This window comes from Aspergillus thermomutatus (assembly GCF_002237265.1).
Source record: "Aspergillus thermomutatus strain HMR AF 39 chromosome Unknown NODE_46, whole genome shotgun sequence".
NCBI classification, from domain to species: Eukaryota; Fungi; Ascomycota; class Eurotiomycetes; order Eurotiales; family Aspergillaceae; genus Aspergillus; species Aspergillus thermomutatus.
The window spans coordinates 114,091-135,825 of record NW_020798095.1 but is presented as its reverse complement, the minus strand read 5'-3'; the positions used below and the strand labels follow the sequence as shown (position 1 = coordinate 135,825).

Here is a 21,735-nt window from a genome sequence, read left to right as displayed (position 1 = left end):
GGGTGGGAGGGCGGCGTAGGCGTGCCAGAGGAGGGAGGCGATGTTGGAGAAGTTGCTGGGTGGGTGGTGTGATGTTAGAGGGTTCCTTTGGTCTTGTGTGTGTTGGGGTTGATGAGGGCGTGTACCTGACCTGTAGTTGTGTTAGCGAGTTAGATGGAGGGGCGTGGAGATGTGGTAGGGACAAGGCTTACCCAGTTGCGCTGGCCTGTCACTAGGCCTTTGGCTTGTTCTAGGACTTGCGCGTATACCTCTGACTTGGTGGGTTCTTGGGAGGTTGAGAAGTAGGAGGAGTCGGCGTGAGGCTGGATTGTGATCTGGTCAGCACAGGTTTGGAATGGGTGAGGCAGGATATCAAGCGGCAGAGCGGTGACGCACCATTGTGGAAAATGTAAAGGCCTGTCAGGCCTATATTTCCAAAATTCGATAACCGTGTAGGGTGTAGTGGTTGGTTTGAGAAAATTGGAGAAAGTCGCCTCGGAAAAAGATGAGAGGCAGGTGTGGGGTTGTTGGCACTTATACAGCGGACTGAATGTACAAAGTGGACTTTATTTCTTTTTTTTACTCTCACCTGCATGTATTACCTATAGCCACAACTTCCACGAAGATACTATCATAAAATGAAAATAAACCATTAAGACATCATGCTTAGTGAATGTATATGTTACTCCATCTATCGGACCAGCCTGTAGTGGGGCTAAAATAAATGCTGTGAAGAACTCATCTAACTGATTAGGGTTTAGCTCCTATGCAAAACTCTATAATTGAAATATGCAGCAGGGTCATGTAATCCGCCTTGCTGTACTGGTTGGCAGTAGTAGGCAATGTCTTCTCCACTCATGTCGGTTAAAGAAATGTGGGATGTGAAGCTTACGCTAGGTGAGTAAATTCACTTTGCAGCCTGCGCTTTAGGGTACTCCTAGAGCTAAGTTGTCTGTGGAACATATGTTCTCTTATCACTTACTCCCTCCCCTCATTTCTTCATCGTGCCCATCGAGTATGAGTTATAACCAGTCAGAGTGGCAGCATCAAGGGCTACTAGCCCATCGCCTGGCCGTCATGGACTAGTCACAGACCAGGGCAACTCAGCCAATATAACAGCAAAGATACAGTGATCCATGGCCCTTGGACTTTACGAACCATACTCGCCTGAAAATAGTTCATTTCCTAGGAAGCGCTCCTCTCAGCGAGTTCTCGCACTTGCAATCAGGTCGCTCACCCCGAGCGCAGAGCAGATTCTCTGAAAGAGGCCGCATTGAGCATCACTTTATCTCTGTTGGATCAATCAGTATTGTATTTATGGAGTCAAGAAAGAACTCAGTACTGGCAAAGCCCGCCTGGATGTCATACATAGGCCAGGTGCTGGCTGAATGCGCTGGTGAGTTTCGGTCCTGTGGTTACTTATCTCTACTCACATTCCCTAGCCTGTGATTTCACCAACCAGAAGGAAGGGCACTGGACCCCGGTACTTGCTGTGCTGTGTGACGGCGCTAATTTCGAGTTCTTCGTGATGGGCTCCGCAGACAAAGTGATCTTTACTTCGGAGGCCTATTGGTACAGCCTGAGAATAACGGAAGTCTACGGACCAGTGGACGAATGCTCTCTCTTATGCCGAGAATGCTCTCTGGCTTCTCAGGCAGGCAGATAACTATGCAGAGGAGCAGGAGTGGAGAAAGGCCGAAAACACGGCAAACAACGGTGTTAAAGAGCTGAAAAAGAGGTTGAAACTGCTCCTAATCAAAGTTCATTCTTATATTTATTGCTAACTTCCAATGTTTATAGTGTCTGAATTGCCATCCGGGACAGTCATCAATGAAGAACTCACCAACGGATGTGATTGGCCCGTATGTCTGGAAGAGAGTCAGGCTGGGATATGGCACTGAGATGAACCGAGTCTGGGACGGAATCTGCAGGCACTGGTGGCGGAGACTAAAACGCAGACGGGTCTCCAAACATTAGACTATCAACAGCAGAAAGAGGACTCGAATGCGCTGCCAGCCACAGTCGGACGTCATCTCAGTGGTGGTCAGGAGGACACGCGCGAACTCGGCAACATCTTTAATGTACTGTTATTGAATAATAAATCACTAGACCAAAAAGGCGTCCGGACGATGTACTCGTCAGTCTAGGGTTTCATATCCATAGTCATAGTGGTATCTTATTCCAACAACTATTCTTCTTCAGCCGCCGGGTGAGTCCTAGGCCTTTCCGCTCGGCCACAATGGCAATGACGTGATGACAACCTATTACTTCCGTGTTTCCTTCTCTCCTGTATCTTAGCTTTAGAGCATCGAACACTAGAATGAGAATTATGGTGTAGTGGTTGGTTTGAGAAAATTGGAGATCTCTGGTCTGCCTTCGCGGGAAGTATGTACAAAGAATATATAAGGACGTCTCAGGATCCTTACAGTATAGGGAAAGGCGAAGAAAAACTACTATGATAAGGGGATTAAGGTCTTCTAGGCTGGCAGCAACCTACAGATTAGTAATATCTTCCCTAAGGAATATGGTTGGGCTTTCTATAAAGGCATGGAGGCCAAGGGATAGAAGCATAGTATCAACTTACTCTAGTACACCTAGGCTAGCAGCTAAAAGTATAAATCAAGCCGGAGGCCATGGGGTCTTGTGATAGTAGGAGACGTCCCATTATCAGAAAGCCATGCCCGAGCAGAAAGTGGCGTGTTTATCGAACACCCTCCCCTGGCCCAGCTACTTGGTTGACACTTCAGATCCGCCGGGCAGTCCTTTGCATCATTACAAAAGGCGCCGACATCATCCGATTCAAGCCAGCACCATGGGTCGCCCTTCTTCCATTGTTCCTTGACCGGTTCAGAGGTTGCTGGATCACATTTGCTCCAACACACACCCTGTATGCCATCCATAACAGCGCAACCGCCAGAGACCGGTGTTGGTATCGTACACCCCCCTTGTTTCCAATCACTTGGTTGACACTCAATCTTCGATGGACAGTCCTTTAAACTGTTACAAAAGGCACCGATATCACCGTCTACAAGCCAGCACCATGGATCACCTTCTTCCCACGCTCCACTGACTGGGTTGCCGGTTGTGGGATCACATTTATTCCAACACACACCCTGTATGCCATTCATAACAGCACACCCGTCAGCAGAGGTTGGTGTCGGTGCCGTCGCACTGGTTGTAGTAGTGGTAGTGGCCGTCGAGGATGTAGTAGAGCCAGAACCCGAGCCGGAGCCGGAGCCGGAGCCGGAAGTCGGCTTGGCGGTTGGGAGCACCGGCACGGCCATGGTCCCAGAATAGCTTGGGATGATGACAATGGGCACGTTGTCTATTGTCGTGCTGACCTGCTCGCTGCCGCCAACGTTCGGCACCTGGATAATCGCGCCGTTGACGTTGATTGACCCTCCCGTTACATAATACGGTTCGCCTCCGACGATGCCGATCTCCGGGATGCTGGTGGTGATGATGGAGGTCGATGTGGGTGGATATCCCTCCTCGCCCTGATCGTCATTGGGATCGATTGTGACACCTGTCGGGCAATACTCCCCCGTTGTCGTGGCCGAGTTGGTCACCGAGCACCCGGTGAAGGTGGCCGTTCTTGTTGTCGAGCAGCTGGTGCCAGAGCAACTGACCCAGTAGTTGGTTGCGGTGTGAGCGGTGCACTCCTCGCTGGTACTGGTTCCGCAATTGCTGGTACATGAGTGTCCGCACCCGGGGCTCCTGGTATCGGTGCATGTGGTGCGCGGGCTATGGCTGCTGAATGTGGTTGTCGGAATGAAGCGGTTAGGGGGGCAGTCGATGGAATAGAGATCACCAAATTTGAAGCATTCCGGGGTTGGAATGGCTGGGAACGATGGCAAGGGAGGGATATCCGCGGGTGTCGGGCCAGGAACCGGGGACCAGTAGAAGCCTCCGGCCTGGACCCAGACGGCGACGGGAGTGTTAGAGCTAGTCGATGTCGTGGCCACGTTCCGGGCTGGTATCGTCGTCGTTGTAATTGTGGGGGAAGGCAGGTTCTTGAGAGATGGGTATTGTGCCTTTGAATCCGCGGGTGGCAAAGTCAGTGGTTTCAAGGGAGGCGAAGTTCTCCGTAACAATGCTGCCAGGTGGAATTGATTGGACAGATACGGGTGGTAGGACGATGGTGGTGGTGCTACCTCCAGCTGAGACAATGACGGGGCTCGGAGAATAGCTGGGTGTCATATAGAAAGAGAACGGGTTCGTTTGACCGGAGGCAATTGGCATGTTGAAATATTCAATGGCCGTGGTTTTAACTAAGCATGGGACTGTGAGAAGCTGGATTTTCGTGCACAGATGGGGGAGTAGGAGGAGGATATAGTAGAACATACCAGGACTTGGATAAAGCGTGTTGATTGTGGAACCTCCCACTACAATGGAGGTTGTCACAGATGAAAAATGTATCGTCGTCGTCGTGGGTAAAATCAGCTCCGGCAGAATGAGGTCACAAGGAGGAATGCACTCCACGACAGGAGAAGGTTGCAGGAAGATGATCGGGTCGACGTAGACATCACCAGAGCAGTTTCCATTGCCATTGCCGCCTCCGCCTCCTGTGCTAGAGCTATCCACGACACATGCCCCTTCAGGACAGTAGCCGTACATACAGGTGAAGGCGCATAGACCTCCATATATCGTTTCGTCCATGCCTGGGGCAGCCTTACCCACGACATTTTTCGCCTGCGGAAGAGTGTGCAGAGCACCTTGGGCGGTACACGTACAGGCAGCAATGGGGCAGTGTCCCAGGTTGCAGGCGAAACTACAGAGTCCCGCGAGATTACCTTCACCAGTGCCCGCAATACATGCCGGGGGCAAAAAGTCCGAGACAGTTGGAGTACTCAGTGGAGCTGACACTGTCCCGCACGCGGTGTCTGGGCAGTATCCATATGGGCAGTCAAAAGCGCAGAGACCACTATAGCTGGCATCTAGTCCCGCCAGAGGATAGCCCATGGGGCCTGTGGCATTGGGCGTATCTCTCGCCTCCCCTTGTAGCTGGCAGTAACAGGCGCCGAGGGGGCAGTAGCCATATTTGCAGGCGAACTCACAAAGACCACCAAAGTTATTGGTCCCTGTGCCATTGATACATTTCTGATTGAAGAGGTTTGCTTTCGGTTCTGCATTCACGCTTTCACTGGCGCTGGCGCTGCCCACCCAGGCATTCCAGTTTGTCAGGCCGTCGACGCAGTTGGTGGAAATGGAGCTGCCCCGGACCTGGGCTATCTGCTTTCCAGAGCGCGATACGGTGACGACGACGTCTCCCAGGCTGGATCCAAAAGGAACGCTGCCATGGTAGATCCCGACGCCTCCGTCTGGTTGCCAGGTCCAGCTGGCCTGCTGGGACACACCACCAATGCTTACCGTGACGGTTGCCGGAGAGCTGAGCAGAGCAGAAAAGAAGACGTGATCCTGCACGATCTCCGCTGGGGGGAACTCAATTTGAAACTGGCTGGCAGTAATTCCAGAAGTTCCTCCTGTGCCACATGCCGATGCAGGCTGGGGCCGATGCCAAACGGTCAAGCCTTCCTTGTCAATGGTTGCTGTACCATACTTATAGGTATCAATCAGGAATGGGAGAAAGAGGCGCCAGCCATCATGGGGCATGTTGGTGACATAATTGTAAGGAGCTCGACCGATAGTAAAGGCCTCCATGGCATAATCCCGCAATGGTCCGATATAGTGAGACTCGCCGTAGTCATTCCAGGAGATGATTTCAACAAACGGTGGCTTGAGATACCAGATCTCCTGCCATCGGTCGTACCACAGGTTGTCGCCACTAAAAATCAATTTCCACCCGTCAGCGTGCGTGCCAGTAAGAAAAAGGCGAGACCCGGAAGGGGATTACATACCGCCACAGCCAATTCTTGTTGTACCCCGGAAGGTTGGTATAAAACCATGGCGAAGCCGGCATCATATAAGGGAGATCCCCCAAATACTCGATATATGAGGCGTCCACGTAAGTGTTCATCTCTTGACCCCCCCATGGCCAAGCCGCCCAGTTGAAAAGACCATCCGCTGTGCCTAACTCTACTGCTGGTTTAGCCCCCAAGGACGACCAGTCTGGTACAAAGAAGCACCCCGTCGCCTGTTTAATATAGAGCCAGTCATCCGAATTTGCAGGGCCCTCAAAGGTCGACACGAAAGGTTGGCCATTGTAGTGGTAGTAAGAGCTCTTCCCACCGTATTTGTTGATCAGATTGATCACGTCGCTCATAGACCATGGCCCGTTCCCTGCATAATCGAAAGAGAAAAATAACTGGAACCCAAGTTTGTCCGCTTCCTGGAAGAACATAGATATCACTACATCATTGACAGGATTGTTGCTCGCTATATTCAAAGCGAAGGCGTCGATGTGAGCTGCTTGGGCCTGAGAAATGTCGTCTTGCACATCACTTCCCGTATAGTTTGCAGCATTGCCAACCTAAAAAGTCGTCATCATCTCTGCTTCATCAAATTCTCTCCTTTGCTTCTCGGGTTCATGTCATACCATAAAATGGGCAAATACTGCTTTGCCATGGCTGGTACCTGCCAGAAGCAAGGTCAGCAGGATCGACCAGACAATCATTGGATCCTCTGAGATTGATACACCATGGCTTCGAAATTGCAGAGGATGTAAATCCGTATCACGGCTTTAAATACTTTCGATGAGCCCGATTCCGGTGATAGCTCATCCTTCTCCCTAGCCTAGCTTCATGTCCAAACACAATCGCTCAATGTCACTAGCATGGACGAAGATTGCCTTCTCAGAGAACTCCACCCATATGATTTGGATGGCCCCTCTCTCTGCGTTTCTTCCGGTTAGATACCACATAGTCCTGAGAAATTCATTGTTCACGTATCGGAGCCTTCCAATTTCAGGCCCCATAGGGCTAGTATGTGGTTACATTGTTCAGCATGCACTAAAAGTCGGTGCGAAAAGTAGCGTGCTGCATGCACTAGTCGTCGTTAGTTCAAGGTTCAAAGATACAACCCTCTTGCCCGCAGCCCACGGTCCCACCGTCCTCTGCCCTAGGCTCCGAGTCCTAGCCTTCAGAGGCTCAGTCCTACAACACTATCGTACCCAATGCTAACGCTCTCTATGAGTCGATAAAATGCTGCAGCTCATTTACAGATGTTCCACTTGAGGCAAAGTGGCTCTTGAACCCCTGAATCTAGTTCCCTCGTTATATCCTTCCACCAATCATGAGCGTGTCTCGTTACTTTCTCTTGTCGGTTGAGGCATATGCGCCCAAAATGGCGTGTGTTAGCAGTATCGGGTCGTGTTTATGGAGCAAATTATTTTCCAGCGGATCTCGTGTTCAATCCAATCTAACAATTTGACCGCGCTTTCTGCGCTGTACCAGGCAAAAGTCTCGGTCTCGAGCAGCGTCCATGGAGTTTGCCCTCGGCCCAGACAGTAATCCCCCTGTTGCGTTCTATTCCCTCGTAGGAAGGAGGCAGGGATCAAGCAAATGATAGACATAACTATTCTTCCATACTCCCACAGTCGAGTGACTTGATTATTTTCTCTTCTGGGCTCCGAACAGCGAGCCGTCCCTTACATCCTCAGGTCGTCAACGTCCTTCTCTCCTCTTCTTTGTGTGAAGCAAGTACTTGCTTACCTGTCTGCCTACATGGCTCGACGCATTCCTGGTGTCAGGACGACACCTGCAGCCAGTCTATGGCGTGCAAGCACCCTCCCTCTTTTCCTGCTTGCAGTCCTTCTTCTGTATATCCTACCAGCCAATGGCTTGGACACGCAGCGATGGCCCCAGGGCAGTTTGGTTGTCGAGCGGACAACTGACAAACTCGTTGCCCGAGCGGATAATTGGGATGTCTACAAGGAGAAAGGGCGCAGAATGCATTGCGCGATGAACGGGGACCAGGAAGCAGCAAATCAGTATGCACCGGTCCCAATCAGCCAGTGGGCAGACTATGCAGACTTGGTTAGGTATGGGTGGGTTGTGGATGATGACGAAGACCCTGACATGGCAATGGGTCAAGACACTCTGGCGAACGCTTTCGAGGAACTCAACATCGATGCGGAGAAAAACTTTCTGGTCAGGATTGATCATTCGAGGGCTATGACGGTTGATGGTAAACCGTACAAAGTGAGTTCATGATAGGCACTGGAGCCTTCCACGTTAAAATTGACTGAGTGTTGGCAGGAATCTGAAGCCTATTATCAGAGTCTGTTTAACATGAAAGCTGGGCTAATCGTTGCGGACGACAATAAGAGCCCTGAGTATATGCAGAAAAATTCGAATTGGAAGCCTGAGCAGTTCGTGCCGCTGAAGCAGTGGTCAGACGTGATCTTTCTCCTCTGGGAGAGGGCGGCCAGGGAGGCCAACAGTAATGTCCAGAACCTTGAGCATATCTTCCGGAGCATAGTTATCAATGGTGATACACTCGCTATCATGAGAAGAGCCATTGGGAAACCAGCAGACTTCGAGGGCTGGGGCGAATTGAGGCCAATGAAGGAGAAGGGCAGGACTTTCAGGCCCGGGTCTGATGCGTACTATGCTCTGCTCTACTCCCCAAACGGCCGCGGTGTCGGTTGGCTGTTAATTCAGCACAAGGCCAAGCTAGGCCTGAGGACAGTCTCTGAAATTACAGTATTCGGAGGAAGTGATGGTGAGCCGGTAATGTACTTCAAGATTGAGCCTGTGAAGTTGTGAATGCTTGAGAAAAGCCGTGGCCTTATCTTTGGCTTCACCGGAAACCTTGGAGGTGGTTCCTTTGTCTTCGTACCGGGATTGTTTATCTCTGGTCTGAAAGTGCGACCCTGTCACTTGCTGATTGCATTTAAGATCGTCCATAGAATCAAAATTGTTCAAGAAATGGATTTGTGTTTAGTGGTTTTGTCTGTGTCCCTCAACAGATGTCGCTAAATCACTACCCTAACCACGAGTCATATACATCAAAGTCTTCTTCGTCATACCGTGGAGTCACGGGCTGCAGTCTTAATATTTCGTCCCAATCATCTTCTGAGAGTACGCAAGACCAGGCGAACCACATTGCGCGCATATTTTTTTTCCCTGGCAATCCAAGAGCGTCTAGTCTAATGCAATCCCAAAATACAAGACCATATGGGCGAAAGGCCGAATACTTTACGCACCTGAGAGGCGACAAATTGTGCGTACTGCACCACCGTAGACACTGTGTGCCTCGGGAAGATGAGCCAAGGTACATATCCAGTTCTGCCTTGTCCCATTGCTTGTCTGTCATTGATGTATAACGACCACAGCAATGGCTGAATTCCTCCGGAATCGAACCGGAGATCAACCAGGAGTATAACTTTCCACGCCCACCTGCCTGTTCATCTAGCCATTCAAGAAGAGTCGTTATCTGCTCCACCTGGCCATCGTTGTGCATCCATAATATTGTCTTCCAGAACCCTTCCACGTTGTCATCCAGCAACGTCTGTACTGGCTGACCATCTGTCGTTATAACTGAGCATTTCATGTGTGTCTTCCGAAGTTCAAAAAAAAGAACAACACAGAGTAAACCATGAAGCAAGCGTTGCTCCTCAAACCACGTTGCTGGTCCGATATCAAAAGGAACATAAGGGATTCCCCGAGGGCGTTGACTACGGTCAACTACACTCGTCCAAGTGTAATACTTAGTCTTTTTGGGCAAATGCTCCACCCGCAACTTTAGGCACCTAGCAATCATTGAATGAAAGCATGCATGCGCGATACGTCTCAAGCGGGTCATCAGGACAAGGAGCTGACAAAGAATGGCCGACGACGTCGACCTGGATATTGTCTTCTCAATCGGAAGCGGTTCCTGGGGGAACCGCTCTCCAACATATCGCAGGGTGCTTAGAATGTCTGCGTATGACTCTTCCAGTGGCTCTGCAGCTTTTTCATTCGCCTGCCGAGGCTCTGAATTTGAGGCTAGGGTCCAGACAAGAACTAAGAGCCTGACTGCATGCTGAACATGTGGCAGCAAGCCCCTTTCGCGAGCTGGGTCTCCGATGATTGCATCCACAATCACGGCAAATAGATCATTATTGTCGTGGAGGAATGCCGCGACAGCCGGAGATGCATTGTGCAATCTATGCAACGAGGGCAAATCTCCGAGATTCGAAAGAATATTTTGTAGGACGAACCAAGGGAGTCGGCCAAATGGATCCATTCCTTTCGCAGTTCTTTCCCCGAGTGGTATATCGTATGAGTTTCAAATTATCGACCAGGTTGTCGCCCACTAAGGAAACGGACTCGGGAGCGAGAGTAACGATTGATAATTTGCAGCGGTAGTTTAGACTGGAGATGAGAGGAGGTTGGTTGAAATACTGAGAATGCTTCTTAAAGGGAAGCTCATTTAAGCTATTCGGATAAGCGTCGGTCCTATTGCCTGATTGGGAAACACCTGACAGCGGATACCCTCTGTAATCCATAGTACCAAGGAGTACTCCGTAGTCCGTACATCGTCCGGACACGGTCTAAATGAAAATACCTGAATTCCAAGATAGACTAGACAATTCTGAGATATTTTCATATGGCAGAGAGGAAGGTTGGACCAGAAATGATGACCAATTGAGTTGTCAAGCCAGCCAGGGCCACATCCAGAAGTGAGACATCAATTTTATAGGGTAGCATTTCCAGTATTTAGTTTGATTGGTGAATGGTGCTATTTACTTGGCGGTTGTTAAGGTTTAACTGTTTAACATAGTGCCACCATTTCCACACTTCACCGGTCACCCATGATACATCTAGATAGAAGCAGGGGCCATGCAGATGCTCATTTCTGATCTAGTACTTTTATCTCTGATTTACTATTATGGTCCTATGGAGACTCATAATGAGCATATGGCTCCACCCTGACCCTGACCTTTATCTATCTGTGTCTATTAATCCTTTCGCTATTGCCTACATCAATGCCCATTGATCACATTCACCGGCCTCGCCGTCTCGGTTAATATCCGCCGGGCCATTGTCGAGGTAAACTCTGTACTCCATTACCTAAACAGACAAGTTGTCTCCAAGATGGACTGACGGCGCACTACTATAAGTCTTACTGCAAACTTCAGCTTGATATCGCTTCCCGTACCAATGCGGAAGGGAGGCCGAGGAATCCGGCGTGTTCAGTTTCCTCCCATCTCCCTGACAGTGATGAGCAACATCAACTCAGCCTCTTTTTTTTTTTAGACATATAGCTCCTGAAGTTCTCTCATACGGTCACAATTCTTCAGGCTTTCATTCTGCAAGAATCTTCCCCTCCAGTCCCAATCATCCACTTTCACAATGTTGTTGAGAATTCCTCAAATAAGCCTGGCAGCCATCTTCTGCTCCCTCTCTCTTGCTACTGCGTCAATTGACTGTCTCTCAAACATCACTTACAACGAATTGGGGACATTCAGTGGTGCACCTATTACATTCAAGTTTGGACTGCTCAACGCCACAGCCTGCGGACAATACTGTGAAAAGACCAAGAAGTGTCAGGCATGGTCCTACGTGGAAGGAGGCGGCGAATGTGACCTTTATCCTTCGGCTGCTCTTTCAACCTCTTCTATCCATCAGTTTGTTCATGGACGTTGTTCCAATATCACAGGTGAGCAGAGTTAGATGGAAGGCCTTGTCAGATTATCCTGTGAGGGACTGAGATAATTCCACCTGTGGGCTCTGAACGGTATTCTGCGCAATTATTTACCTTGTGAGTCTTGAATTCTTGAACTGTTGCTCCTTCCCGCATATATTGACTCAGTCATAGTTCTCTTTTGCCTTCTGAGCTGCTGGGCTGTGGACTTCTTTCAGTGCAGATGCTTCTTTGTATTGGGTGTACTCTTTGGTAGTTTTATGTTTAGACATGAAGACTTGACGATTGTCTCCGGCAACAGCGAATGGTACCACTGTACACAGAATCTCCAGATGCTAGCTATACCATGGATGTGATCAGGAATTGGAATATCTTGATGCTAGCTTATAGATGTGATCCGGAATAGGGAATACTTTGGTGCTATCATTTGTTGGAATAAAGAAGGTAGGCGTCATGCTTGCTGCTGGTTGGAATGGGCAGCCAACGTCACCTCCAGATCTGGTCATAATGAATTCGAAAGATTATAGCAATCATCCTCTGAGATGCCGTGCCAAGACCCGCTGAAGTCGAATTTGTGATATGCGGAGGGATTACTCGAGATGCTGAAATCGACAGTTTATGGGAGTTCTTCACGTGTGGAGTAAGTACGTGTCTGGCACACAACCGCAGAAACTTCTGACCATATAATGGATCCTTTCTCAATAGCAGTAAGAAAAGTTGACACCGTGGACCCTGCTGCAGCGTATTCAGGCGAGCATTGAATCGAACTGGCAACAATTTAACACTCTGTGTATTAGGGGAGTGAAGCACAGAACCTTCCTCTACCTGGTTTATGAAGAGGGTGTCGCCACTCCGCCCAATGCATGCTTGGTTTCGGTACACTGAGATAATGGATGCTCTGGATGCTGATGAAGTACAGCAAGAGAACTACTTTCGATCCACGACGCGTAGCCGGGCTCGAGGTGATCGGGGCTGATGTGGTTGAGGTGTCGCCTATATACGACGCGGCTGCGGAGACGACTACTCTTGCAGCTGCGGAGGTAGCTCGCTCACTACTTACTTTGATAGTTGCCAGTAGCACATCAGAGATACCTGTGTCTACTTTACACTTGCGGCATGATGTGTCAAAAGCAAGCTCTCGGGTTCTGTGGACTCTTATCTATACAAAATATAGAGACAGATCCACATCACAATTACTTCTTCTCTACCGCTGCCTCCGGTCGAACAACCTCCTCCCGTCCATGCAACACGCGCATACCTCCTGGTCCAGCAAAGTGTTTCTTACCGGTGGTGAACCAGGTAACCAGACTAATCAGCGCAATTATACCAATCGCGGCAGAAGTATAGTTCATTGAATCCTTGTCAATGGGGTAATAGTTTGGAAAGTTGAAAGTGATGGATGCAAAGAGCAGGAACAGAAGCCCCAGGACATTGAGGGTGATGGAGATCCACTGTGGTAGAGCAAAAGGTCCCTTCATTTCTTTCTGGTGGCCAGTGACGTAGCCGAGGAGGCGGCTGAAGAGGGCCATTGCGTATGATAAATCTATAAAGTGATCAGCTGGGGTTTTGAATGGGACTGACCCCGACAAGACTTACAGAATCCCTCTGTTGCGATCGCAATGACAGTTTCGAATCCAGTCGTGGTGCCGAAATCAATAGCATCTAAAGCGAGTTGTACGGCCAGTGTCAGGAGCACAGCGTTGACGGGCACATGGCGCTTGCTCTCAACTTTGGCAAAGACCTTGGAGAAGGGCAGGCCATGGTCGCGGGCGAACGCGTAGACTGAGCGTGAGCCCTCGGCGAGCAGATTGTTCCCCGCAACGATGACAATGACGGCGATCATGCTAGACAGAATGCAGGCGCCGACTTTACTGCCGGTAGAATCGTAGAAGATCTGAATGACGGGTACGCCGGTGGATGTGCTGGCAGTTTCGTTGATGTCACCGATGCAGAAGCAGAGGGTGAGGAGGAAGCCGAAGCCGGTGACTGCGCCGAGTACGACGGAGAGAATGATGGATTTGGGGGCTTCTTTCGAGGCGGACTTCATCTCCTCGGTCATGTGTGCGGGGGCATCGTAGCAACACATGCCGAAGCAGGACTGGAGGATCCCGACAATAGCGGCCATAGCTGGGCCCCAGCCGGTGAAGTTTTGGAACTCGGAGAAAACGAATGCAGCGGGCTGTTTATGGTCGTTTGTGGCGAGGAGCACGATCATGGTGATGATGAAGGAGCCCACATTCCAGATCAGTATGAAGCGTGATATGCGGTTGAGTAGGTGAGGGCCCCAAATATTGACGGCGGCCGCTATGAAAGCAACGAGGTACGCAACAAGAACGGTCTGCCATCGTTCAATGGTGTATTCCGGAAAGACGAGATTGGCCATTCCGAGGACAAAGTTGGCTGCGATGGAATTGTTCGTGGCACCCATTGCCAGAACTCCTGCTCCAAATAAGTATACAGCAAAGTACATAATGTCCATGAATCCATCGACATACCTATGAGCATGAACCATCCACTGATGTACGATAACCCGCGTGCGATCTTTGGGGGAGCCAGAGCGGCCACCCACGAGTATTGTCCCCCTGCGACAGGGTACATGGAACACATCTCCGCCATGGGAATTGCAACTGCAAGTGTAAGAAGACTGACGCCGATGAAACTGAATACCATGACCGGAGGGCCACCGGACGTGACTCCTACAATAAACACGCCGCTCAAGGCAGTCCATCTGATAAGTCAGCATGCATTTCCACTATGAAACAGAGGGAGGCATGGAATGCTTACGATGTGACGATGCTGAAGCTGAAACCGATCATACCCAACAAGCCAAAGGTCCGCTTGAGCTCTGCTTTGCATTAGTATATTCCATCCACTTAGGGACAGCTTTCACACCTTGCTCATAGCCAAGATTCTCGAGACGAACATCTTCTCCGGCTGTCGGCTGAAAGACTTGCTTGTTATCCTCCTCAATGACCGCCATGGTGACAGTAGGCGCAGAATAGTTAACTCTCTCTTGCAAGATTTCAGAAGCTGATCATTCGATGAATCGGTTCGAGATGAAATGGCCCCTGCCGCAGGCCAGGGCTTTTAAACTTCCACTCTTCCCCTCCCCCAACGCCTCCATGGGCCTACATCCCTTGACAGAGGAGTCAACCTTCGGATAAGAACAACAGACGAAGAAGCCATCGGGTTGAGGGTAAGAGAGCGAAGGCTTGATAAGGGTAAGATAGATAGTCGACCAAGATTCCCTAATCGAGAAGGTCTCCGCGACGGCTGGTGGGTCGGGTGAAGATTAGAATCGAATGATCGTGAGGGGAATCGGGAGAAGCCGAATCAGCTGCGAGAGACTTGAGTTTATACCATGACCTGACTGTGAGGTAGTCTAATAATGGGCCAGGAAGAGGTGAGAAAGTGCGGAGATAACGTGGAGTGTCATTGCATTTGTCAAGCACTAAGAACCTGTGACTTTCCCCCTTGCGATTAGTTTTTCGTTCTGATAACGCCGTTTGGTACGGAATCAACTCCACCCTCACCTTCAACTTTCCCAGGTGACGAGCCGGGACGAATGCCCGAAAGGCCACTCCTTCTCAATAGGATCCATTCTTACAATTGGACAGGTGATCCGGTCCTCACCGGGGCCATCATCATCGTACTGCAAAAGTATTCGTTTCTCGGGGATGGGGATCAATCAGGAGGCATACTAACACAACTGATCAAGTAGGCAACAGCAACGAATGAGGAGTTAAGTAGACGGAGATAGTACTGTGGAGATGTTGCTGTTCATCAGACAGAGTTCAGGCTGAGACGCCCCCAGTCAGCCTTCCTTTGCTCCTATCGTCATCGCCTCCTTACTAATATATTTTTTCATCTGATATACCGTGTTGCCTTCACCTTTCATTCAACACTACAATATGAACACCATATTAGGGGCTCCCGAATAACCTTGCTCCTGAGCAGCCTTGCCTGCACAGCTCCAGCATCGATGATTCTGAAATAGTATGATACAATGCTGAAGACTTATACAGATGCACATTGCCGCCAGTCTTGCCTGCCAGTTGCCGTGAGTTTTGAATACGGCTGGCTCAGTAGGGGGATCCAGAATCTCATCCCAATTCTCGATTGCGACAGAGTCAAACGCAGGCATTGATTCTACCCTACTCAACTCGCATTCACGGGATTGCTGGATCCGCACCAAAGAGCCACTTTCCAGGGACTCCAACACATTGATATCAGCGACCCAATTCCCCGAGTCAAAGACAGATATCACTGCCTCCGCAAAGGATATCTCTCTGAACTGGGAGCCATGTAGACCAACGTCCACCGCGAGTACAAAACCAGTGAAGCGGACATGGAGGGAGGTGCTCTGGAAGGCGTCTTCGAGCTTGCCGTCGAACTCGTTGTGATTCACGAGGTTCCAATGCTCAGGATCCGCATTACGCACTTCTGAACTTGCTGGCGGAATCATGAGTGTGATACCGGGCCGGCCAACGTTCCCGATGACTCTCCGAATAGAGTAAGGCGGGTGTTCAGTGCCCGGGTCACAAAGCAGAGGCGCGGCAATATAGAGAGAGTCCCCTGAAGAAATTGCAAACACACGTTGGAGGTCCTCTGGGTCGATATCAAGCGAACCGGACTCTAGCATGCAGAGAGCCGCAAATGCTTGCCTGAGTGATAACGGATGCACGTCGGTGCTCAGCGCCTTGCGGGCTCGCCAGTGGCTATCTGCGTAGCTGAAGGCTGATTGACCTTGGTTTTGATTGATAAGGAGGGAGCTTATTAACCTGGATTCTAGTATACGAGCATCGATACAACGGGGTGAGATAGTCGCCCCGGGAATCTCTTCAAAGACCAGCTGCAAAGCCGTCAAAAATCGGAGAAGATCGAGAAGATTGCCCTTTGGCTTTGCGCTTTCATGTGCCGTGTTCTCCATTTCCAACAGAGCACAGACCTCAAAGAGCATGCTCAGATCGATTGTATACGTGCGCAAGAGATGGTTGATCCTTTTGAAACTCATCTCCTTTCTTCTCCGGCCACTTAGCGATGGGCCTGCGAAGGGCTTGGACCCGTGGTCAACCGGGTACGCATTCTCAGCAATTAGTCTGTCGGTGTCGCCTTGAGACTGGATGACTTCCTTGTCGTAGTCATGCTCTATCTGTTGATCAAGGGGCTTGGCTTGTAGCTCGACCGTCGATGGCGGCGTGCCGTTGTCGCGGATGGTCTCACTTCGATATAAAGCGCAGTCTCCGCAGTTCTCTACCAAGTGAAATTCCAACACCTTTACAGGGCACTTGTTTTCATGCTTGCTGTCTTCAAGTAGTCGCACATAATACGGGTTCAATGGCGGCGGTTCCTCATGGATCATCGCGGTCCGTCCGAGCGTGACATCATACGGCCTCGGTGGAAATTGCGGCAGAGCGGAGGCAGTGAGCTGAAGATCTTCGCTGTCGCCTACGTTGATCAGGCCTTTATAAAGCCATTGTGATGGATAGGACGAAGGAAAGCTTACCTGGAGGGTCTTGAACGCTGAAGATCTGTTGAGACTCTGACGGCAAGGGGCCCTCTGGCTCTGGCTCCAAACTATCCAGTGATTCATTGAAGACGCTGGAATTCGTGAGGCGTGGAGTGAGAGCTTGAGTATTTGCAGCCGACGAAGCCCTGTGTCCACCAGTCTCCAACGACGAATCGACTGTCTGGGCCGTGACCTTGGCCGACCCTTCCTTTTGACGGGATCCACTAGTGGGTGAGTTGTGCTCTCTGCCTCCTAGCCCAGGAGGGGGGTCGGCCCAGGTAAAAATTGTTGGGAACCTTGTGCTTCCTGATATTTCCAAGCTCCCAGTTTTGATCTTTTTCGCATCTAGAGGCAGCACGCATTCTTCTGCATTCATGCCAATGTCAGAGGAACAGGTCCAACGGCAGTGTCGCCCTGTTTTATCGAGAGGTACAGCGCTACAAAACGAATTCCGCTCGTATTGAATGACAAAATGATCTCCAGTGGTTGGATAGAGATTAGCGACTCTTGAGCGCAGGTACTTGATTTGATCCTCCAACTCCACGATGAGACGAGTCTCGATCGCACTTCCAAACTGGGAATTTGCTCTGCTTCGGTCAATTATCTTCTCATTGTGGCGCCATCCCAGAAGAAGCAGCTTGCGTTTCTGGTCTCGTGCCGACCCCTTCGCATCACGATAAGAGTTGGCCGTCTGACTGAACGGCCGAAAACAGTTGGAGACTCTTGATACCGGGCTTCTCTTGGCTGACAATCTGTCTGTCGTCGAGCTCAACAGGCAGATAAAATCCAATCCGTCTTCTAACTCGGCCTTGCCGATATGCCAATGCCCCAGTATTGCGCCCATAATTACAAGGAGAAATTCTGAATACTCCCATCGGTCCAGGTCGGAGCCGATCGAACGGACCGTTTTCACTGGAGCGCCATAATAGCGCAGGTGCCGTAGTGAAAGAGACCAATAAACTCCATCGGATCCGATGGGCTTCTTTGTTCCAAGGCCTACAGTGACTTGGGCCCCATCTGGAATTAGCTCGTCCCGCTGGATGAGGGCTTGCTCCTCACGGCTGAGAATGACCAGGTCAGGGTACAGATTCCACGCAGACAGGGCCACCAAAACAGCGCCATCTTGCACGCTGTAGGATCCACCGCTCAGGACATTCTCCATGGTCTCCAGAGAGAGCTTCCATGCATCTAGAACACTGCGGTACACATCCGGTCGACTACTCACTGGAATTTCGATATTCTTCAAGATGAGCATCAGCTTCGTCTGTCGGCTCTTTACTGAGGGAGATTCTTGGGCAGCACGAAGCCAAGCGCGCGCACTGGCGTCCCATTCATATAGTTGCTGCTTTTCGATCACCAAGTGCGCCGCGGCATAATCTTCCAATGTCGCGTATCCGGACTCCGTCACTGTGCGGATCTCTTTCAATCGCTCAGAAACCAGTTCGATCCAGATTGCACTGGCTTCGGATGCCGGCCACATCGAAGCCAACATGCACGCTAAAAGATGCACCGCAATGGCTGCTGGTCCTGACGTTGCTGCTGCCCATATTGTCGTTCCGTCTAGTCCCACGAAATCTTGAAACGCACCATGCTTGGCCGTGCCCCGGGGGTTCACAGCATTGGAACTCGATATATCAGATGCTCTGCGACCATACGCAGCAACCAACTTTGGAGTGCTCGGCAGAATAGATTGGAACAGAGATGCGAGCTTGCGGGCCGTCGAATGGTGGGAGCCCGACTCGGCCGCTGTACGTCGTCGAGGGGACAGTGTGACACCAAGTTCGCGGTATTCAGCTGGTGGCTCAACTTTGAGTAGGGAGAAGTCAAAGTTCAGATTGGCAAGAGATACTGTAGTTTCTTGCGTTGCGCTTGCTAATGACGCGTGAAGTTTTCCAAGCGTGCTCATATTGCTGTTGTGGCACGAACGATGAAATCAAAGTCAATCCATACATCTGATCTTGGATGCTATGTTCTGTGTTTTATGTGAGACTTCTTGCTAAGCGCTCACAAATTGCAAGCATCAGCACAGGATGAGGGGCTCACAAGGCTGTGATGGCTGATCAGCTGATCAGCCTGACTATCAAATCAGCAAGGCAATAAGACAGAAGTCACACTAAAGATGCATATCGCATTGCTGGATACCTTCATGATAAGTGTAGCGATTGCAATCAAGTTCATTAGCCCCTACGCAGAGATCAACTGAAACCGTTACACAAATCACCAGTATACTATCCGTCCTGAGACACCTTCTCTAGGTCCAGCTCCCAGAACTCCCCTACCAATGTCATCCCAAACCCTTCATGCTCCTCCTCTTTCACCAATCGAAATCCTTCTGCCTTGTATAGCCTCCTCGCCGAGCCCAACAGACTCTGCGTCCAGAGCACCACCCGCTTGTACCCAACCTCTCTCGCAAACTCGATACACTGCTTGATCAAGGATCTTCCGACTCCCATTCCCCGAGCGCTCGGCTCCACAAGAAGTAAGCGCAGTCTGGCTGTATCGGGCGACTCGATATCCCTGACAAGCATCATACAGCCCACTGGCTCATTGACGGTCTTGTCAGTACGCTCCGCGATCCAACAGCGCTCCGAGGTAGGATCATGATTTTGCTGGAAGTCTGAGGCGATCTTCGAGACTAGGGCGACGAACTTGTCGTTGAAGTTGTATTCGTCTGCGTAGAGGGTGCCGTGGCGGGAGATAATCCAGTCTATGTCTGCAGGTTGGTGTGTGCGGATGGTGATAGAATTGGTGGACAGAGTTGCAGTTTGATTCATTTTGGAAGATGACGCTGGGCAGTTTGTAAGATGTGTTGTTGAAGGCAGAATAGTCCAGTGATTAAGTAGCTCGAGGGATCTGGATGGAACACCACATTAGAGGTTCAGATTAAATGGATTCTGAGCAGTCGAAGGCAAAGGCTCTTCTTGAGAACAATAATTCTCTTTCATTTCTTCTGACTTGAGCTCTATATATTTGGGGTTGTCGTTGAATGTGTGGATATTTGGTGGGGCATCGATGCCATTGACAGGGCGTGCGCATACGGCCTTCTTTGACGACGAGTGCATCTACTCCAACTCACCCACAACATGACCTTACCTTGTCAGGACTTTGTCAGGGTACATCTTCATATTTCCTTTTGAATCCATTTGGTTAACAGGTGCATCGCAGCGGCTACCTTCTCCGTGCCAAAATCAACGCACTCCCCCATTCAACATCCACCTCCACATCCTTCCAATCATCTCGCTGAAAAGACGGCTCAGTCTCTCGAATCTTGTCCATCATCTCATCAATCACATCACCACGTTGATCGTTATTTTCAGGAGCCCTCCTCGTCCTATCCGGCCATTTCCTCTGCCATGCGTGAAACGAGCTCCATGTTCTGACATACTCCTCCATGGACCCCAAAGTCATCCTCGCATGCATGAACCGTGTCCCTCCCTCTACTCCAGGCTCATACTCATCACGAGAGACATCCTCCCAGTCCTCGACGGGCGGCTGGACAGCTCGCAGTTTCTGTTGCACTATACTGCGACCAGGCTGCTGCCAGTAGCTTCCCAGCAGCCAAGGATCTTGCCCATATGCGTACTCATTGATGATATTGGTTGCTCTGGGGTAGGACACGAGCACATGGTCCTTGTAGCCCCAGAAAGCCAGCGTACCTCCGGATCGGACAATTCTTCTCATCTCCGGCCACAGCTTGGCATAGTCGAACCAGTGCGCGGCCTGTGCGGCTGTTACTAGATCGACTTTCGCATCCGCAGCGAAAGGACACTCTTCTGCTCTTTCTTGGTGGAAAGCTATGTTGGGAAAATTGGTGGACAGCTGGCGGGCTTCTTGGATCATCCCTGCGGATGGATCGCTGGCGAGTACCCGCTGGAAATGTGGACTGAGCTCGCGAGCGACCAAACCATGGCCTGTTCCCAAGTCAAGGGCTGTTCTTGACGGGCCTCTATGATATGCAAGCAAGGCGGAGAAGAGCTGTGTTGAGTATGTTGGCCGGAAAGCCGCATACAATTGATGGGAAAAGGTATTGCTTCTGTTGGACGTCAGTTGAGTCTCCAACTAAACGTGAATTTGGAAGGCGTACGCAAATGAGGCCATACTGATCGATGTCTTGCTGCTAGTGATGGTCTTTTCTTTGCACGCTAAAACCTAGCACTTTCAAGTAGCAGCTCGACAATGATGTCCAAGTGTCCCTATCATGATATGCCACGATGCACGGTATGTATCAGGTTCCCATCCTCCTGACAACGACAATGGAGCTCAGGCCGATAAGCGGCAATTGCGAATCGCTCCGTTTCCGATGCTCGGTCTTTCGCCGGTCATGTCAAACGACCCAGAACATGGTACATACAGAGGTCACGAGCTATACCAAAAATCGGCTCGTACTATGCACTGCACACTGAGCTGGGGATTATTGTTGAGCTAGGAATGTGGCACAAAGGCATCAATTGCTTTATCATGTGACTACGGACCGAATACGCAAATACGATGTTCGCTTCGAAAGTGCGGACTATCCCCACCATTGAACGGCTGTATCATTCGTCAACGTGCCATTTTCAATCGACCGTCTGAGCCTCTCGACTTGGAAAGGAATGGTGTATCGTTAGCGAGCCGTGTTGCGTGTTAATACGGGGGCTCAGAGTTCCGTGGATATTGAAGCCTTCCATGAAGTCGAGTATATATTTCATAGCTTACCATCAGCCATGAGGGATGCTTCG

The 21,735-nt window shown here is 50.3% G+C and overlaps 6 protein-coding genes across 6 annotated transcripts; 1 reads left to right on the top strand and 5 right to left on the bottom strand.

Moving 5' to 3' along the window:
* Nucleotides 1–3,004: 3,004 nt before the first annotated feature.
* CDV56_108861 (glycoside hydrolase family 71 protein) lies at nt 3,005–6,553 on the bottom strand (the record flags this gene model as incomplete). Its single annotated transcript, XM_026762480.1, has 5 exons — nt 3,005–3,045; nt 3,092–4,168; nt 4,326–5,764; nt 5,838–6,409; nt 6,476–6,553. The coding sequence occupies 5 exons, from the start codon at nt 6,551–6,553 to the stop codon at nt 3,005–3,007; spliced, it is 3,207 nt and encodes a 1,068-aa protein (XP_026616256.1).
* A 1,048-nt stretch (nt 6,554–7,601) lies between these two features.
* CDV56_108825 (uncharacterized protein) lies at nt 7,602–8,645 on the top strand (the record flags this gene model as incomplete). The annotated part of the gene is made up of 3 exons (XM_026762444.1): nt 7,602–7,867; nt 7,919–8,078; nt 8,136–8,645. The coding sequence occupies 3 exons, from the start codon at nt 7,602–7,604 to the stop codon at nt 8,643–8,645; spliced, it is 936 nt and encodes a 311-aa protein (XP_026616255.1).
* Nucleotides 8,646–12,701: 4,056 nt separating this feature from the next.
* CDV56_108711 (putative GABA permease) lies at nt 12,702–14,488 on the bottom strand (the record flags this gene model as incomplete). Its single annotated transcript, XM_026762330.1, has 5 exons — nt 12,702–13,051; nt 13,105–13,947; nt 14,004–14,236; nt 14,293–14,353; nt 14,401–14,488. The coding sequence occupies 5 exons, from the start codon at nt 14,486–14,488 to the stop codon at nt 12,702–12,704; spliced, it is 1,575 nt and encodes a 524-aa protein (XP_026616254.1).
* Nucleotides 14,489–15,412: 924 nt separating this feature from the next.
* CDV56_108611 (uncharacterized protein) lies at nt 15,413–18,923 on the bottom strand (the record flags this gene model as incomplete). The annotated part of the gene is made up of 2 exons (XM_026762230.1): nt 15,413–16,956; nt 17,015–18,923. The coding sequence occupies 2 exons, from the start codon at nt 18,921–18,923 to the stop codon at nt 15,413–15,415; spliced, it is 3,453 nt and encodes a 1,150-aa protein (XP_026616253.1).
* A 322-nt stretch (nt 18,924–19,245) lies between these two features.
* On the bottom strand, nt 19,246–19,791 carry CDV56_108594 (GNAT family N-acetyltransferase; the record flags this gene model as incomplete). Its single annotated transcript, XM_026762213.1, has 1 exon — nt 19,246–19,791. The coding sequence occupies one exon, from the start codon at nt 19,789–19,791 to the stop codon at nt 19,246–19,248; it is 546 nt and encodes a 181-aa protein (XP_026616252.1).
* A 394-nt stretch (nt 19,792–20,185) lies between these two features.
* On the bottom strand, nt 20,186–21,115 carry CDV56_108567 (putative S-adenosylmethionine-dependent methyltransferase; the record flags this gene model as incomplete). The annotated part of the gene is made up of 2 exons (XM_026762186.1): nt 20,186–21,050; nt 21,102–21,115. The coding sequence occupies 2 exons, from the start codon at nt 21,113–21,115 to the stop codon at nt 20,186–20,188; spliced, it is 879 nt and encodes a 292-aa protein (XP_026616251.1).
* Between the last annotated feature and the right edge of the window lie 620 nt (nt 21,116–21,735).